General features: G+C 40.3%; 1 protein-coding gene across 1 annotated transcript in view; it reads left to right on the forward strand.

Moving 5' to 3' along the window:
• The first annotated feature begins 394 nt into the window (after positions 1–394).
• Positions 395–25,171, forward strand: part of KCTD16 (potassium channel tetramerization domain containing 16) — a 265,676-nt gene continuing 240,899 nt past the window's right edge. Inside the window, exons 1-2 of the mRNA XM_059417828.1 lie at positions 395–512; positions 886–2,049. Coding sequence (XP_059273811.1) covers positions 1,218–2,049 — 832 coding nt within the window. The 5' untranslated portion in view covers positions 395–512; positions 886–1,217. The remainder of the gene's footprint in view (positions 513–885; positions 2,050–25,171) is intronic.

The raw sequence follows: 25,171 nt of genomic DNA on the forward strand, positions 1-25,171 counted from the left end.
TCTGCCCTTGCCGGCAGGTGGGGCGGCTACCTGGGACCCCAGCAGGGCACATCTGTCTTTCTTCCTGCTGCTGGGCTTTCCGAAAAGCTTCTAAGTCCCAGTACCTCTTCCAACTCTCCCCTGTTTTAAGGATTCTTTCTAAAGGTTTGATTTTTTTTTTTTTTTTCCTTCCCCTTTTTACTGGAGAAGCTTTGGTTGGGTATTTTTCTCTGCCTTGCTTCTTCGACCCAACCACCTCTCATCACGCTTCAACTTTTTTTTGTGACTTGTTTCAACTTGAGACTGGGAGTGAATACGTACCTATATACAAACATACAAATATACATTTATATAAATATTTATATATATATATAAAATTATTTTCTAAGAGCACATCTCTCTGGCACTTTTCATTGATACCTCTGTCCTTTAACTCTTTGGGATTTGACAAGCTCCAGACTCTGGCTGTGGATTCTGCTTGCTTTGCAAATGGGTATCTCTTCATAGGAGCTGGGTTTCCAGCACTGACTAAGGTAAGTTCTGTGACTTATTGCTTTACCAGACCAGCTTGGAGGAGGAAAAAAAAAAAAATCCCCTTTTAAAAGTTGAAAATCTTATATTCCTTCTTAAAGCAGAAATACCAGTAGAAATATTTTTAATACTAATGGCTGGAGACAGAGGCATGTGGCTAAACATGTAGACACAAAATAGCTTGAGAGAAGCTACAATTTAGTTGAAGAATGGCTGAAATCAGTAGTTCCTGGGCTGCTTATGTAAAATAATCTCTCCCTCCCTCCCTCCCTACTTCCCTCCCGCCCTCTCTCCCTCCCTCTCCTCTCTCCAGTGGTGTCTCTTTTTCTGACTCATGCTGGGCTTGAGGAAATAATTTTGTCTCTTTTCCCTCAGACAGACCTCGGAGTAACTGGGGACTTGGCCTGCCTTGCCTACCGAGCTTGGGACAGATCTGATGGAGATGAGTTGATTACATTCTGTGAAGTAATAGCTCACCACCAGCCAGGGTTGAAACTACTTTTGCAGCATCACTTCACCTGTGGACTCTTCTGAATTTTGCCTTCTTGGGGGAAAAAAAAAAAAAAAAAACTGGGGTAAGAGAAGGTCATTTTTAACAAGTTAGCTTCCTTCTCCCTCTTTGGCAAGTTGATGCAGAGGATAAGGCTGTGACTCCACTGGATTGCACCTTCAAATCACAATAGGAGAAGAGCAAGAAGAAAGGGACAATGGCTTTGAGTGGAAACTGTAGTCGTTATTATCCTCGAGAACAGGGGGCTGCAGTTCCCAACTCCTTCCCTGAGGTCGTGGAGCTGAATGTCGGGGGTCAAGTTTATTTCACCCGCCATTCCACATTAATAAGCATCCCTCATTCCCTCCTGTGGAAAATGTTTTCCCCAAAGAGAGACACGGCTAATGATCTAGCCAAGGACTCCAAAGGAAGGTTTTTCATTGACAGAGATGGATTCTTGTTCCGTTATATTCTGGACTATCTCAGGGACAGGCAGGTGGTCCTGCCTGATCACTTTCCAGAAAGGGGAAGACTGAAAAGGGAAGCGGAGTACTTCCAGCTCCCAGACTTGGTCAAACTCCTGACCCCTGATGATATCAAGCAAAGCCCAGACGAATTTTGCCACAGTGACTTCGAAGATGCCTCCCAAGGAAGCGACACGAGAATCTGCCCTCCTTCCTCAGTGCTCCCTGCGGACCGCAAATGGGGCTTCATTACTGTGGGCTACAGGGGGTCCTGCACCATGGGCAGAGAGGGGCAGGCAGATGCCAAGTTTCGGAGAGTTCCCCGGATTTTGGTTTGTGGAAGGATTTCCTTGGCAAAAGAGGTATTTGGTGAAACTTTGAATGAGAGCAGAGACCCTGACCGAGCCCCAGAAAGATACACCTCCAGATTTTATCTCAAATTCAAGCATCTGGAAAGGGCTTTTGATATGTTATCAGAGTGTGGATTCCACATGGTGGCCTGTAACTCCTCAGTGACAGCATCTTTTGTCAACCAGTATACAGATGACAAGATCTGGTCAAGCTACACTGAATATGTCTTCTACCGTAAGTACAAAGGGTTCTTTTGATTTTTCATCCGTATCCATTCTCTTTTACAGATGTTCAGTCAGTGTCTAAGGAATACTATTTGGGATTTTTTTTTTTTTTAAACTCCTGAGTATAGGAGTTTAATAGCTAGAGTATTAGAGGTTCTAATTCAGGTCTCACATCTTATCTAAGGCAACTTTTATCTGTTTTATCAGTGACATCAGAGAATATTCAAAGGCCTATGCAATTGATACTGGCTTAGGTAATATGGGGATTGGAGGCAGACATGCATGTCTGTTTGCCAGACGTCGAACTGTGAGGAGAAGATGATGGTCGGAATTTGCCTGCTGGTCCATGGGAGGTTGGCAGACTTGGAGTGGATGAGGCTGTGCTGTCCATTCTTTACTGTGAACTTCGGGATCTGTAAAGCTGTTTGCTGGAGACTTGCTTTCTTCAGGGGCGGTGAGAACACAAATGGCTTGCACAGAATGACGTGGTCTCGGCTAGATAGATGGCAGTATAGGCTGACAAAAGACCCCCAGGCTTCCCCACCGCATCTGAAATTTGCCTTTAAAGGCTTTACACTTCTGCTGTTTGGTTCTTTAGCATTTTGTACTGAGACTTGAGTGGCACCACAGACTTAATTAAACTGAACTTCATCTAAGACCTATCCAAAAGTAACTAGATCTTTCAGAACTGTCAATCACAAGCAGAGATCCTCAGACACCTGAGGTGATAGAATTATGGACATAAAAGGAAACCAGAGGGGAAAAAAGGAGTGGAAACAATTGTTCTGGGGCGTTTTAAGTAGGCATTCCTTAGAGGTCAGTCCATTGGCTTAAATGACAACTTATGCTACAGATTAGTTTGTTTTATGAAATGGCATCTCTCTAAATAAACTATAAGCCATTGATCTCTGAAGGGAGAACAGTAAATCAGTCTGTAAAGTTTCATGCTCGGTTTAACAGTGGGTTTTCAATAGGGCCCGGGAGTTGGGTAAGGTGAATTGCATCAGAAATGTTTCCATGATAGCATTCAATTTCCTCTCTTCTTATTTTAAGGCAAATCCGTAAATTTGGGGGATTAAAATGTCTAAGATTTTTTTAGGGACTGATGTTTGCCTATGGTTGTGTTTCTTCATGTGGAGATGGTGCTGGGATCCGTGGTAAAGAGGCCGGTGGCAATCTGGGTTGTTCTGTGCTGGGTTATCACCCCTTAGATTTTTAGAAGTGGGGACACATAGATTGTGTGGACAGGACAGCCTGTGGAGAAAAATGAAGTCAACTATCAGTTCAGGAATGTCTTGTTGTATAATAACAAGCATTATTTGATCCAACAACCCTATCAATGGCCTTTATCTATAATCTGCATCTTCCTTGATGCTGGAGCTTAGTCACCAGATTCTGCTTGCTTTTTTTCTTGGGTGTGGAGATAAGACTTGAGCTTTTTAGCCTTCTGTGAAGGAATCTGACATTATCTGTAATTCTGAAGAACAAATATCTGTTCCTAACTTTTTGGAAAGCTGCATCTTAGAAAGAGTTTAAATCTAGGTTTGTGATCTTTACTTTGTTCTCCAATTTTTAATATTTGAAAATAGCTTAAGAAGCTTTGGGCAAGTAAATCAAAACATACCAACCATAACCCCTGCCCCCCAAAAGGACCACATTAGATTTCTGTCACTTGCTCATCTAAATGAGACCCCAAACCTGAAATGTATTTGCCTGGTAGCTCAGTGACATTTGTGTGTTCATCAAAGTCTCATCCGTCTAACACTATGTCCTCTTTATATTGCTCTGAACAGGTTCTGCTCTGCTGATCATATAATTACTTCCTTCTTTGTTGGGTTGCTGAGAGGTTGCTGAGGAGCCCTTTGCTCTCCATCACTCATGGACAGGCTAGCACAAACACAATGCAACTTCATATTGCACAGCGTGTATATTCTATGTGACATACTTCCCTTTGTATCTAACATTCAGTGCTAAGTATTAACTCTTCCTCTGTCTTAGGACCAATAAAACTGACAGCTGGCTTTCTAGGGTGCATACCAGCTTCTGTGCAGACGTTTAACCATAATTATTTAATTAGAAGCTGCCAACTGTGCCTATATAAGCATTAATTCATCAAGCTGTTGTGCTTGGGTTAATGGGCCGAAACTATGGGAGGTGCTCTAAAGCAGGGAGTTGACTCCGCACAGATGCTCTTCATCCAGCACTAGTCCTGCCCAGCCCCGCCTTGTGTTCCCAGCATGGAGCCCTGGGGTGCATTGTGCCAGCAGAGCACTTGGAACCATCACCTGCGAAATTGGAAGGGGCAGCATGTGTCCCCAGGAGCATCTCCAGATCCTTAAATTAAAAAATAAAAACAAAAGCAAAAAAAAAACAACAAAAAAAAACCAAAAAAAAACCAGCCAACAAAAGAAGATGCTCTTCACAGAGAAACTCAACTTCCTCCTTGGTTGAAAAAAAATTATCTTGTATATACACACTACTTAGATCCAAGGCATTAACTCCAAGCAATCAGACTCTTCTAATAACCTGGGGATAATACAAAGTCATTTTGCCTGGATATGTATCACAGTAAAAAATGAACGATGAGAAATGAATACATTGCATAGGGTGGTTGAGTCATGGGGAGAGAGAGACCCTTTTCTTTCCATTTGCCTCATTTTCATCAAAGTTTTCCAGAGGGAAATTGAAAGACCAAAATCTGTCAATCATTAACAGGTTAGATTCTTGCCTCACTTAATCTTTTGTTGTTGTTGAGAGAGAGAATGAGAGAGAGCAAGCATAAAAGGGGGAAGGTCACTGGGACAAGCAGATCCCACTGCCTAGCAGGGAGCCCAATGTGGGACTAGATCCCTGGACTCCAGGATTGTGACCTGAGTTGAAGGTAGTCGCTCAACCAACTGGGCTACCTAGGCGCTTGCCTCATTTAATCTTAATGTAGACCTAGAATTGATGGTCACATCAGGTAGACTATTTAGTTAATATAGGAACTGTGAACAGTTGAAGTCAACAGGTGTTTCTATGTTTTTAAGAGGGTGATAAGAAATGTGTTTATCTACATTGATATGTAGAGATATGATAGGATATGATATGGTATAAATATGATATATATAAATATGATATGCGAGATGCTATGCATTATGATTCACTTATCAGCAACCAGGAAAATATGACTGATGTAGTAACATAGAAAAGAAATACCTAAAAAAAAAAATGAAAGAAAGAAAGAAATATCTAGGGATGCCTGGGTGGCTCAGTCGGTTAAGTGCCCAACACTTCATTTCAGCTCAGGTCCTGATCTCATGGTCACAGAATCAAGGGAGACCCACATCAGGCTCTGTACTCAGCAGGAGTCTGCTTGGATATTCTCTCCCTCTTTTCCTACCCCACCCCCACTCTCTTTCTCTCAAGTAAATAAATAAATCGTAAAAAAAAAAAAAAAAATCTAGTTAGGATTGCCTCACAAGGCAATTTAGGTATGTCCTTTGGTTTAATTTAAAACAATGAGAAGGTCCACTTTCTTTTCTACCACCCCACTAGCTAAATAATTACCTCTCATTTCTCTTCAAACATTATATAGAAAGCAGTATCATAAACATCAGAGAATGCCTTCTTGACTCACCTATAAATGTAATGGGAGTTGAATGATTTGGAAAAGAGAAGTCCTGATTTTGAACCATTGATACTCAATGGCTATTCACACCACTTAGGAACAAAATCACAGGTGCATAGAAATAAATGAACCTGATGTTTAGAGCCACCTTCCAATGCCCGAGAGTGAGAAGATTGTTCTTGGTTTGAGACAACTACACACATTTTAAAAATCCTACTCATTAGTGAGTTACTTCAGACAAATGCCTGAAACACTCAAATTCAAAGGAATTTGCCTCTAATTTTACTGTGATAACATGACAAGTAGGGAGTTTAATTCATAGGATGCATACTCCCAAAACATACACTCTTGAGTTCTGTGAATTATAAGAGAGACACCAACTCATCGCCTTGTCAACAAATTGCTGCTTGTCAGTGCATTTTAATCTTCTCTTTACTTACTTAAATTTAAAGGTTGTTTCCACAAAACTCTGAATTGTTTTATTTACTGTTAATCTTCAAAATTAAGCTGCTAGTTATTTTACCACAAAAATGGGTTTATTTGGGAATAGTAGAAAAAATTGCAATTCAGGATAAGCAAGTTAACGCAAAACCATAGGCAAAACAAAAAACCAAGGAGAGAAATTCTCTTTTTTGTTGGACGGGGGTGGGGGGTTGGGGGGGTGGGAATTGAGCAGGGCTATTATAAACAAAAAGCCCATTGGAGTAAACTGGGAGTTTCCAGTACAGTGGCTTTTCATTGTCTCAGTTGTGACAGTCTGTTATTGGCTGGGCTGTTACTGGGGAAGAAGACCACCTTTTTCCTCCTGTGGGAGTAGTCAAGTGGTATGGACTTGTAAGATCTATCTCTTCCTGTTGGGTCTGCAGTTGATGACAAGTGGTAGGGTATGAGAGTTTCCCCTTCTGGGATCTGGATTCTACTATGATGAGGTTTCCTTTTGAAAATTCTCATGGTATGCACGCAGTACTGCAGGGCTGTTAAATGAGGTGGGATGTTGGAGAAAAGTCAATCAGAAAGTGAGTTCTCAGAATTCAACTGCATGACGTTGTATTGGGAAGAGATCTGCATTTGTGGCTGCTGTCATTAACTTCACCGGCACCGACTTTAGAAACTTTAGTAAGAGGATGTGTTCTTAACAGGTAGACATGTAGCCATCCTGAAGTGATTCTAGCTCTTTTTCTACTGGTTATTTGAAAGATAGCAATGATAACTTTTATTTTTGTTGCTCATTGAGATACGATGTTGGTATGTGTAAAATGAAGCAGGAGAGCAATGTAGTCAAAACGGTGAAGGTTGGTCTTTGCCACCACCGACCTCTCTTCTTTCTGTGTTGGTTTTCCATCTTCTCCACCTTACTCCACCTTAAAGACTTTTCTCGTCCTGTTTTAGTCATTTCTGCTTTCTTGTTCTTTCTCTCCATTGTCAGTAAACATTCTCTTCTGCCATATATTGGAATACTTTCAAGGCATGGTGTAGTTTTCTCAGGGGTTTTGGTACCTAAAAAACCTTTTGATAGTTGTAGATCAGGTAATTTAGTATCCCACAAAGAATGCTCTTAAGACATAAGGCTTCTTAATGTATAATTTAAAAATATAGCACAATTCAAATACAAGCCTTCATCATGAGGTTGAACTGGACCCATGCTTGGGTAGATATGAAATGGTAATACTCATAACAAAAGACAGGTGTATAGATGTAATTTTTTTCTAATCTTTTTAAGGTTTTGTACTTTGAGCTTTGGTCTCAATATAGGAGTGATATAAGTATGCTAGTGAAATATTTTACTACAGTATTTTCATTTTCATGCCAAACAAGATATATTGTTACCTGAGCCCAATCCCTTGTACGAATCAGGTACTTTCTTTCTAGGTTTGTGGCATTACTGAGTGAATCTGGCAAGAGCAGTGTCAGTGTGTGGGCAGAATGGGGAGGTCTCTGAGATTGCCCTTAAGTGCCTGAATATGTTAAAAATATATATATAGACACCCGGATAGAGAAGACCATGTCCCTGATAGCCTCATGAGGTTTAGGTCTTATCAAAAAAAATCAGAAAATAAAATAGCTGAGAATATGTCACAAAAGTCCATTTGAAACCCCTCCAAGCACAAACAATGAAGAGGAATGATTGTGCACAGGAGAGAGTGTGCATCCAATACATAGAAGAAAGCTCTTCAGGAATGGATACATGGATGCTCAGTTTCTGCATCATGACTGTTGCTCTCTTTCTTTGTTTTTTGCTATAGCTTTCCTCAAATAGTGCAGTTCTTGGCAAGTCAGTGAAAAAAACTTCATACAGAAATTTTCAAATGCATCCAAATGTAGACACCCAGTTCCAATAATTACAATTAACACTATAAGAGCAATCTTGTTTTATATATATTCCTACCTACTTCTCCTTCTGTCTGCACTACATTATTTTGAAGCAAATTTCAGACATCAATTATTTCATTCATCCACAAACAGTACTATATGTTTCTAAAATAAAATGGATTAAAATAAAATGCAACACAATACCATTATCAATAATTACTAATTCTTTAGTATTATTTAATATCTATTGATGTTAAAACTTCTTTGATTTTGTTATAGTATTTTCTTCAAGTTGGCTTATTAAATCAAGATTCAGATAAGGTCTATTGGTTATCTTCGATTGCTGCTTCTTTTGTCATTCAAAATTTTAAAAAAATATTGCATTTACCCCGTATGCAACAAAGGAGCAAAATGTATATCTTAAATCTCTTTATTTTACCTTTTAAAAAAGATTTTATTTATTTATTTGACAGAAAGAGACATAGTGAGAGAGGAAATACAAGCAGGGGGAGTGGGAGAGGGAGAAACAGGCTTCCTGCTGAACGGGTAGCCTGTTGTGGGGCTTGAGCCCAGAACCCTGGGATCATGAACCAAGCCAAAAGTAGATGCTTAACGACTGAGCCACTCAGGTGCCACTCTTAATCTCTTTTTTTTTTTTTAATTTTTTTTTAATTTGACAGACAGGGATCACAGTAGGCAGAGAGAAAGGGGGAAGCAGGCTCCCCACCGAGCAGAGAGCCTGATGCGGGGCTCCATCCCAGGACCCTGGGATCATGACCTGAGCTGAAGGCAGAGGCTTAACCCATGAGCCACCCAGGCGCCCCTTAAATCTCTTTTAATCTCTCCTTCCCCCCTCCTTTTCTCTTTCTCTTTCTCTCTCTTTCATCCTCCCTTCCTTCCTTCCTTTTTTTAAAGTCAATTTATTTGTTTGAGGAAACCAAATTTTTTGCCATGTTCAAAATTCAGCTTTCTGGGTTTTACTGATCCATCTCCGTGATCTTTGGGATGTCATTAAAACATTTTCCCCCTGAACCCTGTATTTGTGAATTTGTTAGATCTTTATTCTAAATTCTAGAGACTCCATTGGATTCATGTGTAGTCTTTCTTTCTTTCTTTCTTTTTTAGATTTTATTTATTTATTTGACAGACAGAGATCGCAAGTTGGCAGAGAGGCAGGCAGAGAGAGGGGGGAAGCAGGCTCCCCGCTGAGCAGAGAGCCCGATGCGGGGCTCCATCCCAGGACCCTGGGACAATGACCTGAGCTGAAGGCAGAGGCTTTAACCCACTAAGTCACCTTGGTACCCCTCATGTGTACTATTTCTGGCAAGAAATTTCTATACGTGATGGCAAGTCCATTTTTCTACATTATTGAGGCATAATAAATAGCATTATATTAGTTTGAAGTTTATAATATAATAATTCAACAATTCAATACACTACTCAGGGATCATCATGATAAGTGTACTCTTAATCCCCTTTATCTAGTTCACCCAAGGCAAGTCCATTTTTAACTTTTAATTTGCAAAAGACAGTAAAAAGACCCCTAATTTTCTTCCCAGTCATTCAAAAACTAACAGTTATTCCCTTGCTGTTCTTCTTCTTTTTAAAAAAGATTTATTTATTTGAGAGAATGGACGGGTGGTGAGGAAGAGGGAGACAGAGTCTTAAGCAGACTCTGCTAAATACAGGGCCCAACACAGGGCTTGATCTCATGATCCTAGCACCAGGACCTGAGCCAAAGTCAAGAATTGGCTGCATCACCCTGGCGCCCCTCCCTTGCTATTCTTATCATTAAGATGGGCTAACATCCTGGGTGCAGTGAGCCTGCCAAGGGTCCTATAGACTGGGTCCTGTAGACTGGGAAGAAGAATCATTTGGGGTGGGGAAGTTCCCCTCCTGACTATTCAAATTTTATATTCTTGGATTCTTTCAGCTATGCTCAACTCCACTGACTAAACTCATCACCCGTATTTCCCAAACCTCCTGTCTTCTTGTGTTCCTTCTCACAGTAATTGGCATCATCAGTCCCTCATTTCCCCAGGGAAGAAGGGAACCAAGGTGGCGTTCCTGACTCTTCCTTCTCCTCAACCTATGACAAATCCTACCTGTTCTTTATCTCTCTCAATCCATCCATTTCTTTCCATCACCACTGATGCTGGTCTGGCCCAGACCACCTGCACTGCTTTTTGTTGCTATGGAACCCTGGGAGCATCCCAAGTGAAATCTGGAACCAGCTCTGTATCAGAGAGCAGGAAGAGACTGAAGGAAGAGGCAGGGCTCTCTAGATTGGTAGGTAGCAGGCTGAATAAGCAAGAGAATGTACTTATAAAACTTGTTTTGGGCAGCCACAAAACAGATTTCTGCATCCATCTGCCCAATTTTAAAAGTTTATATAGAGGCCTTAATGGAGTTCAGTGACCTAAACCATCCAGATGGTCTTGACACCATATCACTGTCACAAGGCTGTGTCCTTGGAGCAGCTTCTGGGAGCAGGGAAGGCAAGTGGAAAGCACATTCCAAACATAGGGGAGGGACTGAGGAGTCCCTGATTTGCCTCTGTCCAGCTCATGGGTCAAGCAGTGGCTATATCCTTTCGATCTCTCCTAAAACTTTTCTAGACTACTGCAGAGGAACTTAAATTGTCCTTCCTACCCCAAATTCAGCGTTATCCCCTTTGAATCTGTTCTCTCTATCACAAAATATGGCGAGATTTCTAAAACGTGAGCTTGACCATGTCACTCATTGCCTTACAACTTAAAGTTCTTCATTGCCTTACAACTACTCATAGAGTTAAATGCAAACTCCTTACTAGGAACCACAGTCCTTCATGAGATGACCTCTCTTTCCATCCCCAGAATCTTCTGTTGCCATCCTGCCCTTTGCATTTTGAATCTTAGCTATACTTGATTTCTTTCTGTTTCTGAATGCTGCTATGTACTTGCGTCTTTGGTTTTGTGTGTGCTGTTCTCTCTGCCTGGAATTCTGCTTCCACCTACTTTGATGAACTAAATCTTCAGGTTCCAATCTAGAGATCACCTTTTCTGGGAGCCTTTCCTAGCCAACTCTATCTGGTTAGGCACCCCTTATCTTTGACCCAGACGATTTTATTTTCCTTTACTCTGGCACAAATAATATTGTATTAAACTTGATTATTCAGGGGTCTCTTTTACATTATCTTTAAACTCTGTCAAGGTAGGAACTGTGTCTGTCATGTTCATCACAATATGTTGCACAGTATGTGAAATAGATGTAGTTAAATACTCCATAATGCTTTCCAGAAGAATGAGAAATAAGTGCCCACTGCAGAGTTTGATTATGGTCATAGAGACCACTGTCTTGCCTACACCATTTGCATTATCTCTTAACGGAAGAATGAGAGATCAGTGACGGAGTGATGGTGCCTTAAATAATAATAATAATAATAATTTTTCCAAATTTCCTTTGGGTGCTTTGGGCACTGGGATAAGTACTTTACATATAAATTGGAAATCTTACTGAAAGACTCTGTGCTCTAAGCACCTGCACCAAGATTTGAGCTCAAGGGGACTGAGAAAAACACTTAGCAGAAGCAGGACCCCGGTGCTCTCATTTTAGTTGGTTTTTGCTCCAAGCAGGAGCAAATCAAAGCTGGGCGCGGCCAGGGTTTGAGGAAAAGCCCAGGAAAGACTCAGGATTCAGAAAAGTGTTCCAAAATTGAGAACGCAGCTCCAGGACGAAGAGAGCTCTACCAAAACACAAAGAATGCTAAGAGACCAACCAGGCTGTCTTAATTTTCCTCCGGCTAAAGTGTTCCAATTTCTCCTCCCTCCCTTCCCGTAAATGTTAGTGATTGCCCCTTCATGCCAGACACAGCAGAACGTGGTAGTGAAGGGCCTGGGTTTTGAGCTCCAGACTGCTTGAGTCTGAATCCCTAGCTTATTGGGATCACTGACAAATTATTTTACTTCTGTGCCTCATTTTCCTCAGCTGTAAAATGGAGGTGAGGACAACAGTCCTCATGCGGCTGCTCTGAGAGTCAAATGGGCCGCTATACGTCAAGTGCTTACGACAGTGCCTGGCGCCCAGTCTGCGCTGTGAATGTCTAGTTCATCACCAGGATGGCCGCAAATACCGGATGCAGGAGACACAGCTGCTCTCTTTAAATAGCTCGCCTGATACTTTCTGGCCCTCCCTTTGGACACTTTGCCCAGAAATGCACATCTAGAAATGTTTTTTTTCTTTTTTAAATTTACTTATTTTAGAGAGAGAGAGAGAGAGAGACAGTGCACGAACAGGAGGAAGAAGCAGAGGGAGAGGGAGTATCCTGAAGCACATTCCCTGCTGAGTGCAGAGCCTAACATGGGGCTCCTGAGGTCCTGACCTGAGACAAAATACAGAGTTGGACACTTAACCAAATGAGCCACCCAGGTGCCCCCAAACATATTTTTATTATTATTTGTTTAGTTGGTTAGTTAGAGAGAGAGAGAGAGAGAGAGCACAAGCAGAGAGAGAAGCAGGCTTCCCACTGAGCAGGGAGCCTGATGTGGGACTTAATCCCGGGACGCTGGGATCATGACCAGAGCCAAAGGCAGCAGCTTAACCACTTCTTTACGTCCACCCCAAACGTATTTTCAAAAGGAAATTCAAGCCGTATGTTTTACTTGAATCTGAATATGCATAAAAGTAAACACCCCAAAGCCTTCAAATTCTACTGACTCTTTTCCTCCCCCCGGCTATTCCATTGTAGATGTCATTAATAGTGCCTTTCCCTCCATTTTGTTTTCAACTCGGACTTTTCAGAACCTAGGATAACATGAGAGAGAACTGAAATTTAAGACTACAACTTAAATTATATACTCCATCACTGCAGAGTTAGAATAACCTTTTATGAATCTCAGCCTAGACAATATTCTCCTTCATGGTGGCAGAATATGGTCATTGAGCATGCCACTGACAATAGGATCATTCAGATTGCTCCAAAAATGAAAACAAAACATTTTGCTCCACACTGTGAGTAGCTGCACTGTGTGGCGTTAAAAAGAAATCAGACTGCTAATTCGGGCTGATGCCATGTAACCTGCTCAAAAGCTGCCCATGGGAAGAAATTGATACTTTCCACTTTCATTCATCAGTCACGTTCCAAAGTAAAAAATTCTTACCATTTTCCCACCTCAATTTATACCGACCTTTTATTCTGAGTACACTTGATACAATGTGACTGTCCATTAATTACACTGGTGAAAATTAAGGCAACCCATTATACATAACTTGATGGGGTACTTAAGATGCCATCGGGCTGTTGTATATTGCATTTTAAATGATAGACTGTCCAGAGCAACAGTACTAGGCAACTAAATAGAGAAAAGGGGAGGTTGGTTCTGGTAACGGTGACTTGAAATGCCAATTTCAAGAAACTAAAGTATTTTAAGCCCAAAAGGAATCCTAACAGTATTTTCTAGTCAGTCATTTTTACCACACAGCAAGCAGGGATGATCTAACAGCAGTGAGATTTCCTGAACCTTGGTACAGAAAATGGAGAGGTGGTACAGGCTGCTTGCTCTAACTTCTTGGTCAAGACATCCTCTGCTACCCTCTTGTCAGCCATCAGCTGGTCAAGATTAGCCTATGGACTGTAATCTGGCATGTTTAAACTGTTACTCCTGCATTTTTAACAACATTAAAACAAAAGATTTTATCTATTTATTTGACAGAGACAGGCACAGTGAGAGAGGAAACACAAGCAGGGGGAGTGGGGGAGGGAAAGCAGGTTTCCCACAGAGCAAGGAGCCCGACATTAGGCTTGATCCCAGGACCTTTGGGATCACCAACCAAGCTGAAGGCAGGCGTTTAACGACTAAGCCACCCAGGCTTCCCTTTAAGTAACATTTTAAGGTAACATGACTGTTAGTCTGGCCCTTCAAACAAGGTCATTTAGACAAGTCATTTCTTAAGATTCATATTATTCTGATTGTCAAAGACACTGTAAAATATTTTCTCTTTATAAAAAATATTTTCTCTTTGACAATTACTAGGTTTTACTGATCAATGCTCTTCTAGTACTTTCCACTTTTATGGAAATTTCTATCATTTTGAATTTTTTCACTCCCCAGTAAAGGGGAGCCTGGAGCAGCAGAGACATTCTAGGGACTGGGATACGGGCAAGGGATATGGATGTTCATGGAGCAGAAGTATACAGTGAAAAACCATGTGGAGGCTTGAGACCTGGGGAAGTGTTGCAGTTCAGCAAATCCCCTAATCACAGAGGGAGAGCTGGTGCAGGAAGGAAAGCACATCAAGCCCTGGTTGGGAGTCATGGCTCATTGTGTTACAGCGCAAACATTCAGTTATGTCAGGTGGAAAAACTTTCCTATGGGCATGCGCCTGCAAATGTATCCTAGAATGCAAAAGAAAATAGGATTCAGTTCTCATTAATTTGCCTTTTAGCCAGTGAGGTGAAGTGTCTTTTTTCTTTAAATATAGGGATACCTGTGTGGAGCTGTACAATTTTGTTGAGCTGCATTATAATAGAAAAGTGTTCATTTCTATTTGTGAAGAAAGCATGCATTAAAAAATGAGCAGGGGCACCTGCGTGGCTCAGTCAGTTAAGCGTCTGACTCTTGATTTCAGCTCAGATCAGGATCTCAGGGTTCTGGAATCAAGCCCCGGGTCTGGGTCTGCCCTCAGCACAGAGTCTGCTTGTCCCTCTTCCTCTATACTTCTCCCTGCTCATGTTCTCTCTCTCTCTCTTTCTCTCAAATAAATAAATAAATAAATAAATCATTAAAAAGTATTTAAAGTACAGGCTAGATTTCATTTTTTAAAAATGAGCAGTTTTCTTGGCTTTTCTGGGTAAAAAACTGTGGCTTGGAGCAGTAATGACTGGGGATTTAATGTGTGATACTCTCAACATCATAAAGGCCCTTTTTAGTCATTCTGATGCTCAGTAATGTAAAATATTTGTTTGAAAAGATCTGATTTCTTCTCACTTACTGAGGGTCTGTTTTATATGAAGTACTACTCTTTGTTTTGGTAGGAATGTCCAATTGAGAGGGAAAATATCCTATCTGTATGCAGAGAACTGATATCCTGATTCATAACATCCTCACACTAATGATTTTCTAGTACTTTTCCCCAATGTGCTAGGGAAGTGATTCAGAATATGCACAGTCCCCACTGATTGGAAACTGCCGGCATGTCCAACCTTCTTTCATCACCATCCTTCCCCCCACACAAGGCATGTAGTGATGTGTAATCTTGTTTTCTAACAGATCTTGACATCCACTCATCAGAATGGCCTTCATCAACAGGCAGTTTTAGGTCTAGCCTAAGTCACTTATATGAAATTCTGTTCTCTGTCCTCTGGCTGTGTGAGTAAATGGCAGGCACTGTGACTTTGCTATGCCCTTTGCTTTTGTGTGTTTTGGATTCCTAGACATCTCTTGGATGGTTGGCCTATATAATTCTCCCCCAGAAATATTTACTGAACACCTACTATGCACCAGAGACTTCACACAGTTCCAGGGTTTCAGCTGTAAACAAGAAGCATATGGTCAATGCTCTTATGGAGCATATGGTTTAGGGAGAAATTAGACTAGTAAATGGGCAATTTTGATCAAGTATTATGAGGAAGAGTCAATGAATATGAAAATTGAGAAGGAGCTCCTAATCTGAACTTGGGGCATCAGAAAGTTAAACCAGAGCTTATTTTATTGCTTGGAGAGGAGAAAATGCTTAAATCTTTAATGCATTTGTTGACTTTGAGATACTAGCTGGCTGAGAGAGTCATAAAAATTATATCCTAGGATGGCTTAGCAGAACCTTAAGATCACTAGCAATCATTTCATTTCTCATTAGAGAAATCTCATTAGATTTTTTCCAATGATATCTGTGTGAGTGATTTTAGTTAGTCCAGGAACCAATATCCTAAAAACTCTTCAGTTCCCTTTTGTGTTCAAACCTTTGTCTTGGGAAAGTGTATGTGCAAAACCAGAAGCCAAATGCTAGCCTTGGCTGACTAACAATAGATTTTATTATTTCTTTTTTAAAGATTTTATTTATTTATTTGACAGACAGAGATCACAAGTAGGCAGAGAGATGGAGTGCGTGGGGTAGGCTGGGGAAGCAGGCTCCCTGCTGAGCAGAGAGCCTGATGTGGGGCTTAATCCCGGGACTCTGGGATCCTGACCTGAGCCGAAGGCAGAGGCTTTAACCCATGAGCCACCCAGGCGCCCCTAACAATTGATTTTAAAGATACTTTATTATAAAAGGACATTATGTCCGTAATGTCCTTTTATAATGATTCTCAACGTGATATATGTCATTATTATTATTATTATTATTTTAACTTTACTGAGTTACCTTGTCTGTCTCATGTACAACTTAGTTTTAGTAACTACCACAGTGGGAACACATAGGAGGTGATCATAAGTGTTTGTCGAATGAATGAATATATTCATAACTGTCACAATTTTCAAGAAAGAGAATGTGAAATGTAAAGTGAAAAAGATTTGCTTCTGGTTTTACCTGACATTTACTTCTAACCATGGGTGCATTCTCTTAAGCGACAGTGAAAATATGGTTGATAAACTGATGGTATCAGAACCATCTGGGTAAAAACCTTTGTTTTGTCACTTCCTAGCAGGGCATCTTTGGGCAAGTATCTTGGTCTTTTCATACCTCAGAACACTCAGCGCTAAAAGGGGAACAAGGAAGTTTCTCTTTGCAGTATTGTGAGGATGAAGCCACGGCCAGGCCATCTTATTAGCTTGTCTCATCAACAGCCAGGTACCTCATCTCTAGGCTCTTTTAGTTCATCTTACAAATAGATGTGTTTGGACCTAGAAGAAGAAACTGAGAGAATATGGAGCCATTAGAACTGATCCTGCCGGCTCTCACAGCAAAAATCAAGCTGCTGCCCGCTGGTTTCCCTCTGAACTATTACTACACACACTTCCTGACCTTGGGGGAAGGATAAACACATCACATCACACCCACTCTTCTAGTTCTCTCCATAAGCTCGCCTCCTCTGCCCCTCGAACACACTTGTCTGTCCATCCGCAGTGATCTATCACACTGGCTTTTGGACAGTTCTTTCCACAGGCTGGTCTGTCCGCCGCCTGAAGAGGGTGTTTGTGTCATCTCCCCCAGAACACTTTTCCTTGAACTCCTTGACTTTCTGAGTCCTTCAATGAGGCGTTAGTGGGTTTTCCTTGGAAAGACTTTCCATTACAGCCCAGCCGAAGCACAAGAGGTCCTCCTTATTCTTTGTTCAGCACGGTGTTTCCAGCATAGCACCGTTCACACGTGTGATTCCATTTGGCTATAAGCTTCCTGGTGGCAGGAGTGCTTTTGTTTTCCTAGAGTCTAGTACAGTGTAGGCACTCGAAAAGTCATTTTTTCTCTATCCACTTCACCCCACCATGTAAAATTATGATAGTAAGATTCCCCCTCATGGTGAAGGCAACTGAATATATATGTGTGTGTGTGTGTGTGCGCGCGCGCGCATGTGTGTGTGCTTGTGGTACATACATCACCTCTGACCAGTAGAGTAGAAATGAAGGAAAGTGAAAAAGCAGAAGGCACTGAATGCAAACCCTGAGAGACTGGATAATGGAGACAAGAGTGGAAATTCACTCTGATGAGTTGTTTAGCCTCTCTAGTCCTCAGGTCCCTTGGCTTTGTGAAGGGTACAGGGAACTTGTTTGGCTGTCTCATAGGACACTGACAGTTGGGTAGTATGACTTTCGTAAAGAAGCTGTGTTGCTTGAATAGATTGCTATGAAGGCAGATTTTATCTTCGCTTGAGTGAACATCAGGAGGGTGTCTTAAGAAAAAAGAGAGGAAATCTGCTCATTTGGAAAGTTGCTAAGGCATTTAGAAATGGTCAAAATATGCAAATGGATTTTAATGGCACTGCAGCAAGCACTCGCATTCTTATTGTCTATGGTGGAGTAGCACAGAGTCAACATATGTGAGGTCTATTCTGATCTCCACTTGCGTCATGATCACAGATTTGTGGTGTGAAGGTACTGTCTCATGGATAAACACAGATCCCTTTTTGAAGCCCCATAAACTGTAATGCTGGATGGGAGCTTGAAGTGTATCTTTCACACCGGGGAGAGGACCCACTTCATTTATAAAATCAGAGCATCCTGAGAGATGCAGGATGTCATGATTCCGTGCTTCCATTTCCTCTCTTTGAATCCCCAGGCTTTAATTGAAGTCCTACGTTGCAGCCAACATAGAGAATCTCTTAGAGTGGCGTCATTCCATTTAAGTGGGAGTTGGCGGTAAGACATTCTTCCGCATTCCATTCCCCTTTTCTGCCTCCTGTTCTTCCTGGTGGCCCTTGAGGCAGTTCCAGGAAACCCAGGGCTCCGTGTAGCTGCTTGAAAACCCTAACCTGGACATCGTAAACAAATGGTGACTTTTCATCTTCTGTAAAATTTTCTTTTTACATATTTGGTCCGGTTCTTAGCTGTATATTTTCTACTTCTTTTATCTTCCTTTGACTTATGTTTCTTTCTCAGGACAAGTGTAAATGAAAGATGAACTGAAGAAAGGCACTCTTTAGAAAAAGTAAAGAGCAAAAATAAATTCATTTTGCCTCTATCTTTGGTATATTTCAGAGAAAGAAAGATAACTACCTTTAATTAGCTACTTTAAATTTTTGTGCAACAACAGAAGTGATAGGAGTTGCTGGTATTGAAAGAAGGCCTGGAAAATAGTTTTTACAACTTTGTATGTGTTCCACCTAGGAAGTTTGCAATTGTTTTTTCTACTGTGAGTAAAGCCTAAAGTTAGTATATTATTTCATTAGATCAATGTAGTGTATATTTTCTCCATTGAGCTGAAGGGCCTATGGTAAGATCTCTGGTTGAAAAGGTGCTTTCTGTCCTGACATGGAAAATTAATTGTAAACAAAAATTCTATTTTGAGGGTGTTTGGAAAGAATACCTCATACCAGCCATATTCTTCTGTATAAAAACAGTAGGAACACTTTCTTTTTTATCATAGCTATATTTTCATATTGTTTATAGTCTGTGATTTGCCTTGGTAATTTGCTTCCCTTTATGGGAAAACAAGTTTTCTTCCAAACAACCAGATGCAATGTAATCAAATAATTGCTACCTTAATTTGCTGCTAAAGTCCTCTTGAGGAGAAAGAAAGAAAACACACATACCCAGTGACATGTATTTGAACTCTGCTGTGTCAAGTTCATGTCAAGTGTTTTCTCATTTAATCCTCTTAAAAACTCTACAGTAAGAAATTGGGGCTCTGAGAGGTTCAACTTCCTCAAGGTCACTGTTAGTGGCTGCTTCAGAACTTCTGTATAGGAAGACCAAGTACTGTTAAGTTTGAGAGAAGTTCATTTGTTTATATCAAGAACAGGGGGAGGGTAGGCTGATGGAGATCAAGTATCGGTGATGAGGCTGAACCTTAACTTCTCTACCCCTCAGACCCAAGTTGCTGCTGCAGGATCTAATAATTGGGACAAGCAGAATGAAAACCCCAGTTGCCCTGACCCCGGTTCTCACACTCTTGACTGTCATGCTACCACAGAAGTACCAGATGGCAGTGCTATCTTTTTTGAAGAGCCCAAAGCAGCTCTTTAAGGGAACCATCTCCCCAGATTAAGTGAGGAACCCACGTACAGCCTCCAGGAGGGGGTGGGATGGCAGAAGGTGCTGGACAGGGATGATTTCCCATTCTTTTCCCCCTTCAAATCTCAAGCCTTTAGAACATGATTTCCCTCATGATACAGCTTTAAAAAAATAAACCAGATTGGGCTGAAATCTGCAAATCTGTCCTCAGTTACCCACACAGAACTTCTGGGACACAATCTCTTCTCCCAGAGACTCCTACACAGCATTATTTTTAAGAACTTGATTTCCTAGGTACCACAAATATGAAGAGGCACAAGATTTCATAGTACAAAAAGATGTCAAAAACATTTGAAATGAAATAAGAAGGATTTATCCTTGTCCTCCTAAATACAGCAGGTTCTGGTTCTAGAATCGATAGCAAAACTGAGATGAGTGATGTAGTCGTAAACGAGACTAGTCCAGGTGCCCTGACAGGCATTGTTGGTCCCCAGAGAAAAGACACATTTAGATGTGAACCTATGACGAACTCAGAACACTGTTTAAATCATAACAAGTACTGAAATGAGCTCTTCTTTTAGCTCTTCTAGTTTTTACTTTGGGGAGAGTTACTTGAGAATATAATTGTGGTTAAGTAGTTTATATTATTAATAGCTTTATGTTACCTTAAAAGCCAGGCCACATACAGCAGTTAGGTTACAACTGAAAACTAAAAAGAAACATTGATTCTTGGTTTTAAAACCAATCAGCCTCCTTAGCGCCTTTCCCTTCTAAACCTTGATGAAAATCCTAGAACCCTAGAGATGGGGAAGTATGAAAGTCTTGGCTCTTCCCCATGTCTTACCATTTTTAATTTAATTTAATTTAATTTTTATAATTTTTAAAAAGATTTTGTTTATTTATTTGACAGACAGAGATCACAAGCAGGCAGAGAGGCAGGCAGAGAGAAAGGGTAGGCTGGGGAAGCAGACTCCCTGCTGAGCAGAGAGCCCGATGTGGGGCCATCCCAGGACCCCGGGATCATGACCTGACCCTAAGGCAGAGGCTTTAACCCACTGAGTCACCCAGGTGCCCCTCTAACAGTTTTTTATTGACTTCGTTTAACTGTTAGCTCTTTTCTAATGTTTGTTTTTTTTTTTCTAATGTTAATTATAAATCTAAAGTTGGGTCTAAATCACATAGCAAAGACCGTGATAAGTGCTTTGTAGATATTACCATGTTCTCTCTTCAGAACAACCCTAGGGCATGAGGATTATTATTTTTTTCCATCTTATATATGAGAAAACTGAGACCTAGGGAGAGTCTTACCCAGGTTCACAGCCAGCGAATAATAAAATCAGGGTTTAGGCACTGGTCAAGTCTATCTGGACTCTAAGGACTGAATGCTTTTTTAGTTACTAAATTACCTTGGATTGTCCATCGAGTACAGATCCTTCCTATAAAGTGAAATATAAAAATTAGTAATATAGAAAGTGAGATCAAAATAGGATTTTTAAAAAGATGATAGAAGAAACAGTATACTTGTATGCTGATATCCAGTTATTAAGGAAACAAAACCAGACAATATAGGAGAGAAAGGAGAGATAGCTTGAGTGATATCCTTGGATAAATAAGAAAGAATGGGATTGAGTTTAATCTTTGTTATGAGCCTTCTCAGTTCATCCAGAGTAATAGGGTGTATGAATGTGTAATAGAAATAGTAGTAGTAAATGTATATACACATACATGCATACATATATCTATGTATGAAAATTAAATATATATATGTATATATACACATAATAAATGTATATGTTAAATAATAATAGAATATATAGGTATAGACACAGTTGGTATGCTTTGTCAGAACTTACTGATGCTTCTATGGGTTACTTCTATTTTTTCAGTAAAATAAGAAGCTACAAGACTGAGGATGGGGAAGGAAGTATTTGAGGTTTGAAGAGAGAAAAGACAGTATAAAATGGTTATTTAAAATGGTGATGAGTGAATGAACTAGGGGAATGTATTATTGACTGGGAGCATTAAGGACACTTGAAGCAAGCGGTCATGAATTTAAAGTGAAACCATTTAACATGGTTGTGCATTTTTCTCCAGCTGTATGGGTTCAGGTGGGGAGCAGCCCCAGATGTGATCCTAACCATTGGGTGTGAGGTTTTGCAAAGTGGGGGTAGACGAGTTGTACGTAAGACAGTTATTAAGATAGCTGGTTATTAAATTTAGGTTACTAAGATATTCCGTGAGGACATTGAAAAGGTATGAGGTTAATGGGTTGAAGTCCCTAGGGAGTCAAGTGGTTTTTGGAATCTAGTACTGGAGAAAATGAGTGGGAAAGCCAGGAGGAGATGATGGGATGTGTGAAATTGGGCTTACAGAGGGTCAAGCAATTGATTATGATGCAGTTTGGGCCATGACCATGAAAGTGTGTAGCTGGGGCGGTAGTGGAAGATGTGATCATCAGAAGAGGGGGGTTGGGAGTATTCAGAGATCATCTGTGCTGGTCTTGAAAGCACAAGACTAAGGTTATTTCAGTTTCATAATGACTCCATTATCCTCATTATAGAAAGAAAAACTGAGGCTGGGAATTAGGTCCAAGATCCCCATTTTGGAGGCATCAGCCCCGGGATTTAAATCTAGTGTGTAAGACTCCTCTATCTTACCCACTGTGCCTGGTGGTTTACAGACAGAATATTCTCTGCCTCTTAAGCCATGACTAGTTAAGGGGGCTGAGAACTTGCAAATGCTTTGGGTCATTTGCCTACCAAACCTGTCACTCACCAACTTAGATTCATTAAGCACCTACTAAACATCACCGTGGGGTGGTGTTCCATGTGCAGGGCTACAAGGATGAAAGGTATTTTATGAAATTGCAGCTGATAATTCAACTGCAACTGTGTTATCATCCTTGCCAGTAAGAAAGTATTTGAATCATTATTGGAGTATTTTAGTGCGTCTTGCCCTTATTAGATTATAAAAGAATGAGTAGAGAATAGAAAATGAAAGTGCTGATATTGGTGATAAGAAGCATAGAGCTCACAAATTTGCTATAATTGAAACAGAGGTGCAAATCTTTAGGCATGCTGAAAGAGGCAAAGGAACCGCAAGTGCTTATCATTGGATTTAAGTGAGCTGAGTGAGTTTTCAATTAGAGAGGGGAAAAAAATCAAGTTTAAAAAGAAGGTATACAATGTGAGAACTGTATTTCAAAGACATTGTTTTACTTTGGGAATGTCTATCATGTAAGATATAAATCTGTGGTTTGATTTATACTTGACTGAAGGGATATGTTATATATGAGATATGGGATTTTTTATGATATAGAATTATTTCAAGTATGGGGAAACAATATAAGAGGAAGCATTCAATTCACCATGGAATGAACCAGGATATTCCCTGAGGTGGCCTTGTTTTAAAGCAACGTCATAAAGATTTAGGAGCTTTACAGGTCATGATCCCAGGGTCCTGGGATGGAGCCCTGCATCGGGCTCTCTGCTCAGCAGGGAGCCTGCTTCCCCCTCCCTCTCTCTCTGCCTGCCTCTCTGCCTACTTGTCTCTGTCTGTCAAATAAATAAATAAAACTTAAAAAAAAAAAAAAAAGATTGAGGAGCTTTAGGGCAGACAATGCAAGGAATAGCATTATAGGTAGAAGGACTAGCAGATGCCAAGGCATGGAAATGAGACTGAGCACAGCTACATGGCTTGTTTTCTGAGCCTCCTGGTTTGAGCTTAGGAACAGGGAGCATCAAAGGCCCTGTCTAGAGTGGTCAGAGAGAGCAGATGGTGAAGGGCCTTACCTGACATGCTAAGCTACTGGACTTGATCCTTGATACTGTGGAGACTTGCAGGTACCAAGGAATCACAAGACATTTTCATCAGTGTCTTCTTTTTGTTTGCACTATTAATTTAGTGTTAGCAAAATTCATATCCTGTTGTTTGATGCTTATGGAACACTTCAAGGTTATCTATGTTTGGGGTATAATTTTTTGCACCATTATCATACATTTCTTCCTTTAAGCTATTTGGCTTACTGATTCTCTTCATTCATGTATTTGGTAAATATTTATTGAGCACCTACTCACTACCAGATATGTTTTAAGTAGGATTCAGGAAGAATGCAGTTTTGGCTCTTGTAATGCTTATATTCTAGTGTGGATATAGATTGATAAGCAAATTCACATACAAATGGCATGTTCTCCTAAATTGCTATTTTGTGCTAATATTGTAATTCCTTTTCTGTGACTCATCTTTCTTTCTACGCTTTAATCTAGTGATAGAGTCAGTGGTGTGCATTCCTATAATTTAGGTTGGAGGAGCCACAGCAGTATAGGCTTAAATCACTCTCTGTGAATACTGCCTATATAGGATGTGCATTAAGCTAAGCTCTGAAGTTGAAAAAGTCCCTCTCCATCCTCTGCTATACCTTCATTGCTGTCTGCTGTCAAGAGTGGCTCAGAAATGGAAGCACCACATGAAGAAAAGACAAAGGTTTCCAATCATATCATTCATCCTTCACTAAGAAGAAGGAACTAGTCTCAAGTTATGAATGTCCTTGCTACTTGATGGTTTGCCAAAAGATAGACTATTATTCTCTTGCAAATTCATATATGTGATATGTGATATTATTCCCTTATTCCCTTGCAAAAACATATATGTGATAAGATCAGAATTTTCCTTAAATTCATGTTTGGAATTTTAGGTCGTCTCCTAATAATTTTCAAATAACAACCATAGTATTTTAGAATTGTTGCTAGTGACAATAATAGTAATAAATAGCTGATATATTCTGAGCACTTACTAGCTGAATATATTCCATTCACTATCTGAACACTCAAAGTTATGCACTCAAAGTGGTTAAGCAACTTTCCTAAGGTTATACAATAGTAAAAAGCAGAGCAGAGGTTCGGACCTGAGACACAGGTTTCTAGAGCCTGGGCTCTCAGCCTTCATGATACATGACTCTGCTACCAGAAGTCCAAGATACCACAGTCTTTTTCCTCCTGGAAAATAAACATCTTTTGAGGAAATATAAAATATATTCCTCCCTTAGATCCAAGGTAGATTCTATCCCTGAGGGAGAGTCTACCATATTCCAGGCAGTAGAAACATAAAATGAGTCATGTATATAATAGAAAACTTTTTAGTAGTTACGTGAAAAAAAAGTGTAAAAAGAAAAAGTAAAATGAATTTGAGTAAAATATTTTATCTAACCCCATACATGAAAATATTATCATTTCAATAGATTTCTATGTATTTTTCATTGCCTCAATTTTTAAAATTTAAAGTAATTAAAATGGAATAAAATTAAAAAATCAAGGTCTTCAGTTACATGTGCCATAATTCAATGTTCATTAGCCGCGTGTAGCTAAATGGTTACTGTCTTGCAAAGTGAAGCTTTACAGGGTCCCATTTTAAGATCATGTTGCTCATTGACGTCATGTATAGATTCATCAGTAGACTCTGAGATTTTGTAGTTACTTTTTTTTTTTTTAGAGAGAGAGAGAGTGTGTGAGTGTGGGGTGGTGGGGTCAGAGGGAGAGGGACAGAATCCTATGTCCCTGATGAGTTTAGAGCCCTACAGTGGGGGTCCATTCCAGGACCCTGAGATAGTGACCTGAGCCAAAATCCAGAATTGG

Source organism: Mustela nigripes, chromosome 12, assembly GCF_022355385.1.
Source record: "Mustela nigripes isolate SB6536 chromosome 12, MUSNIG.SB6536, whole genome shotgun sequence".
NCBI lineage: Eukaryota > Metazoa > Chordata > Mammalia > Carnivora > Mustelidae > Mustela > Mustela nigripes.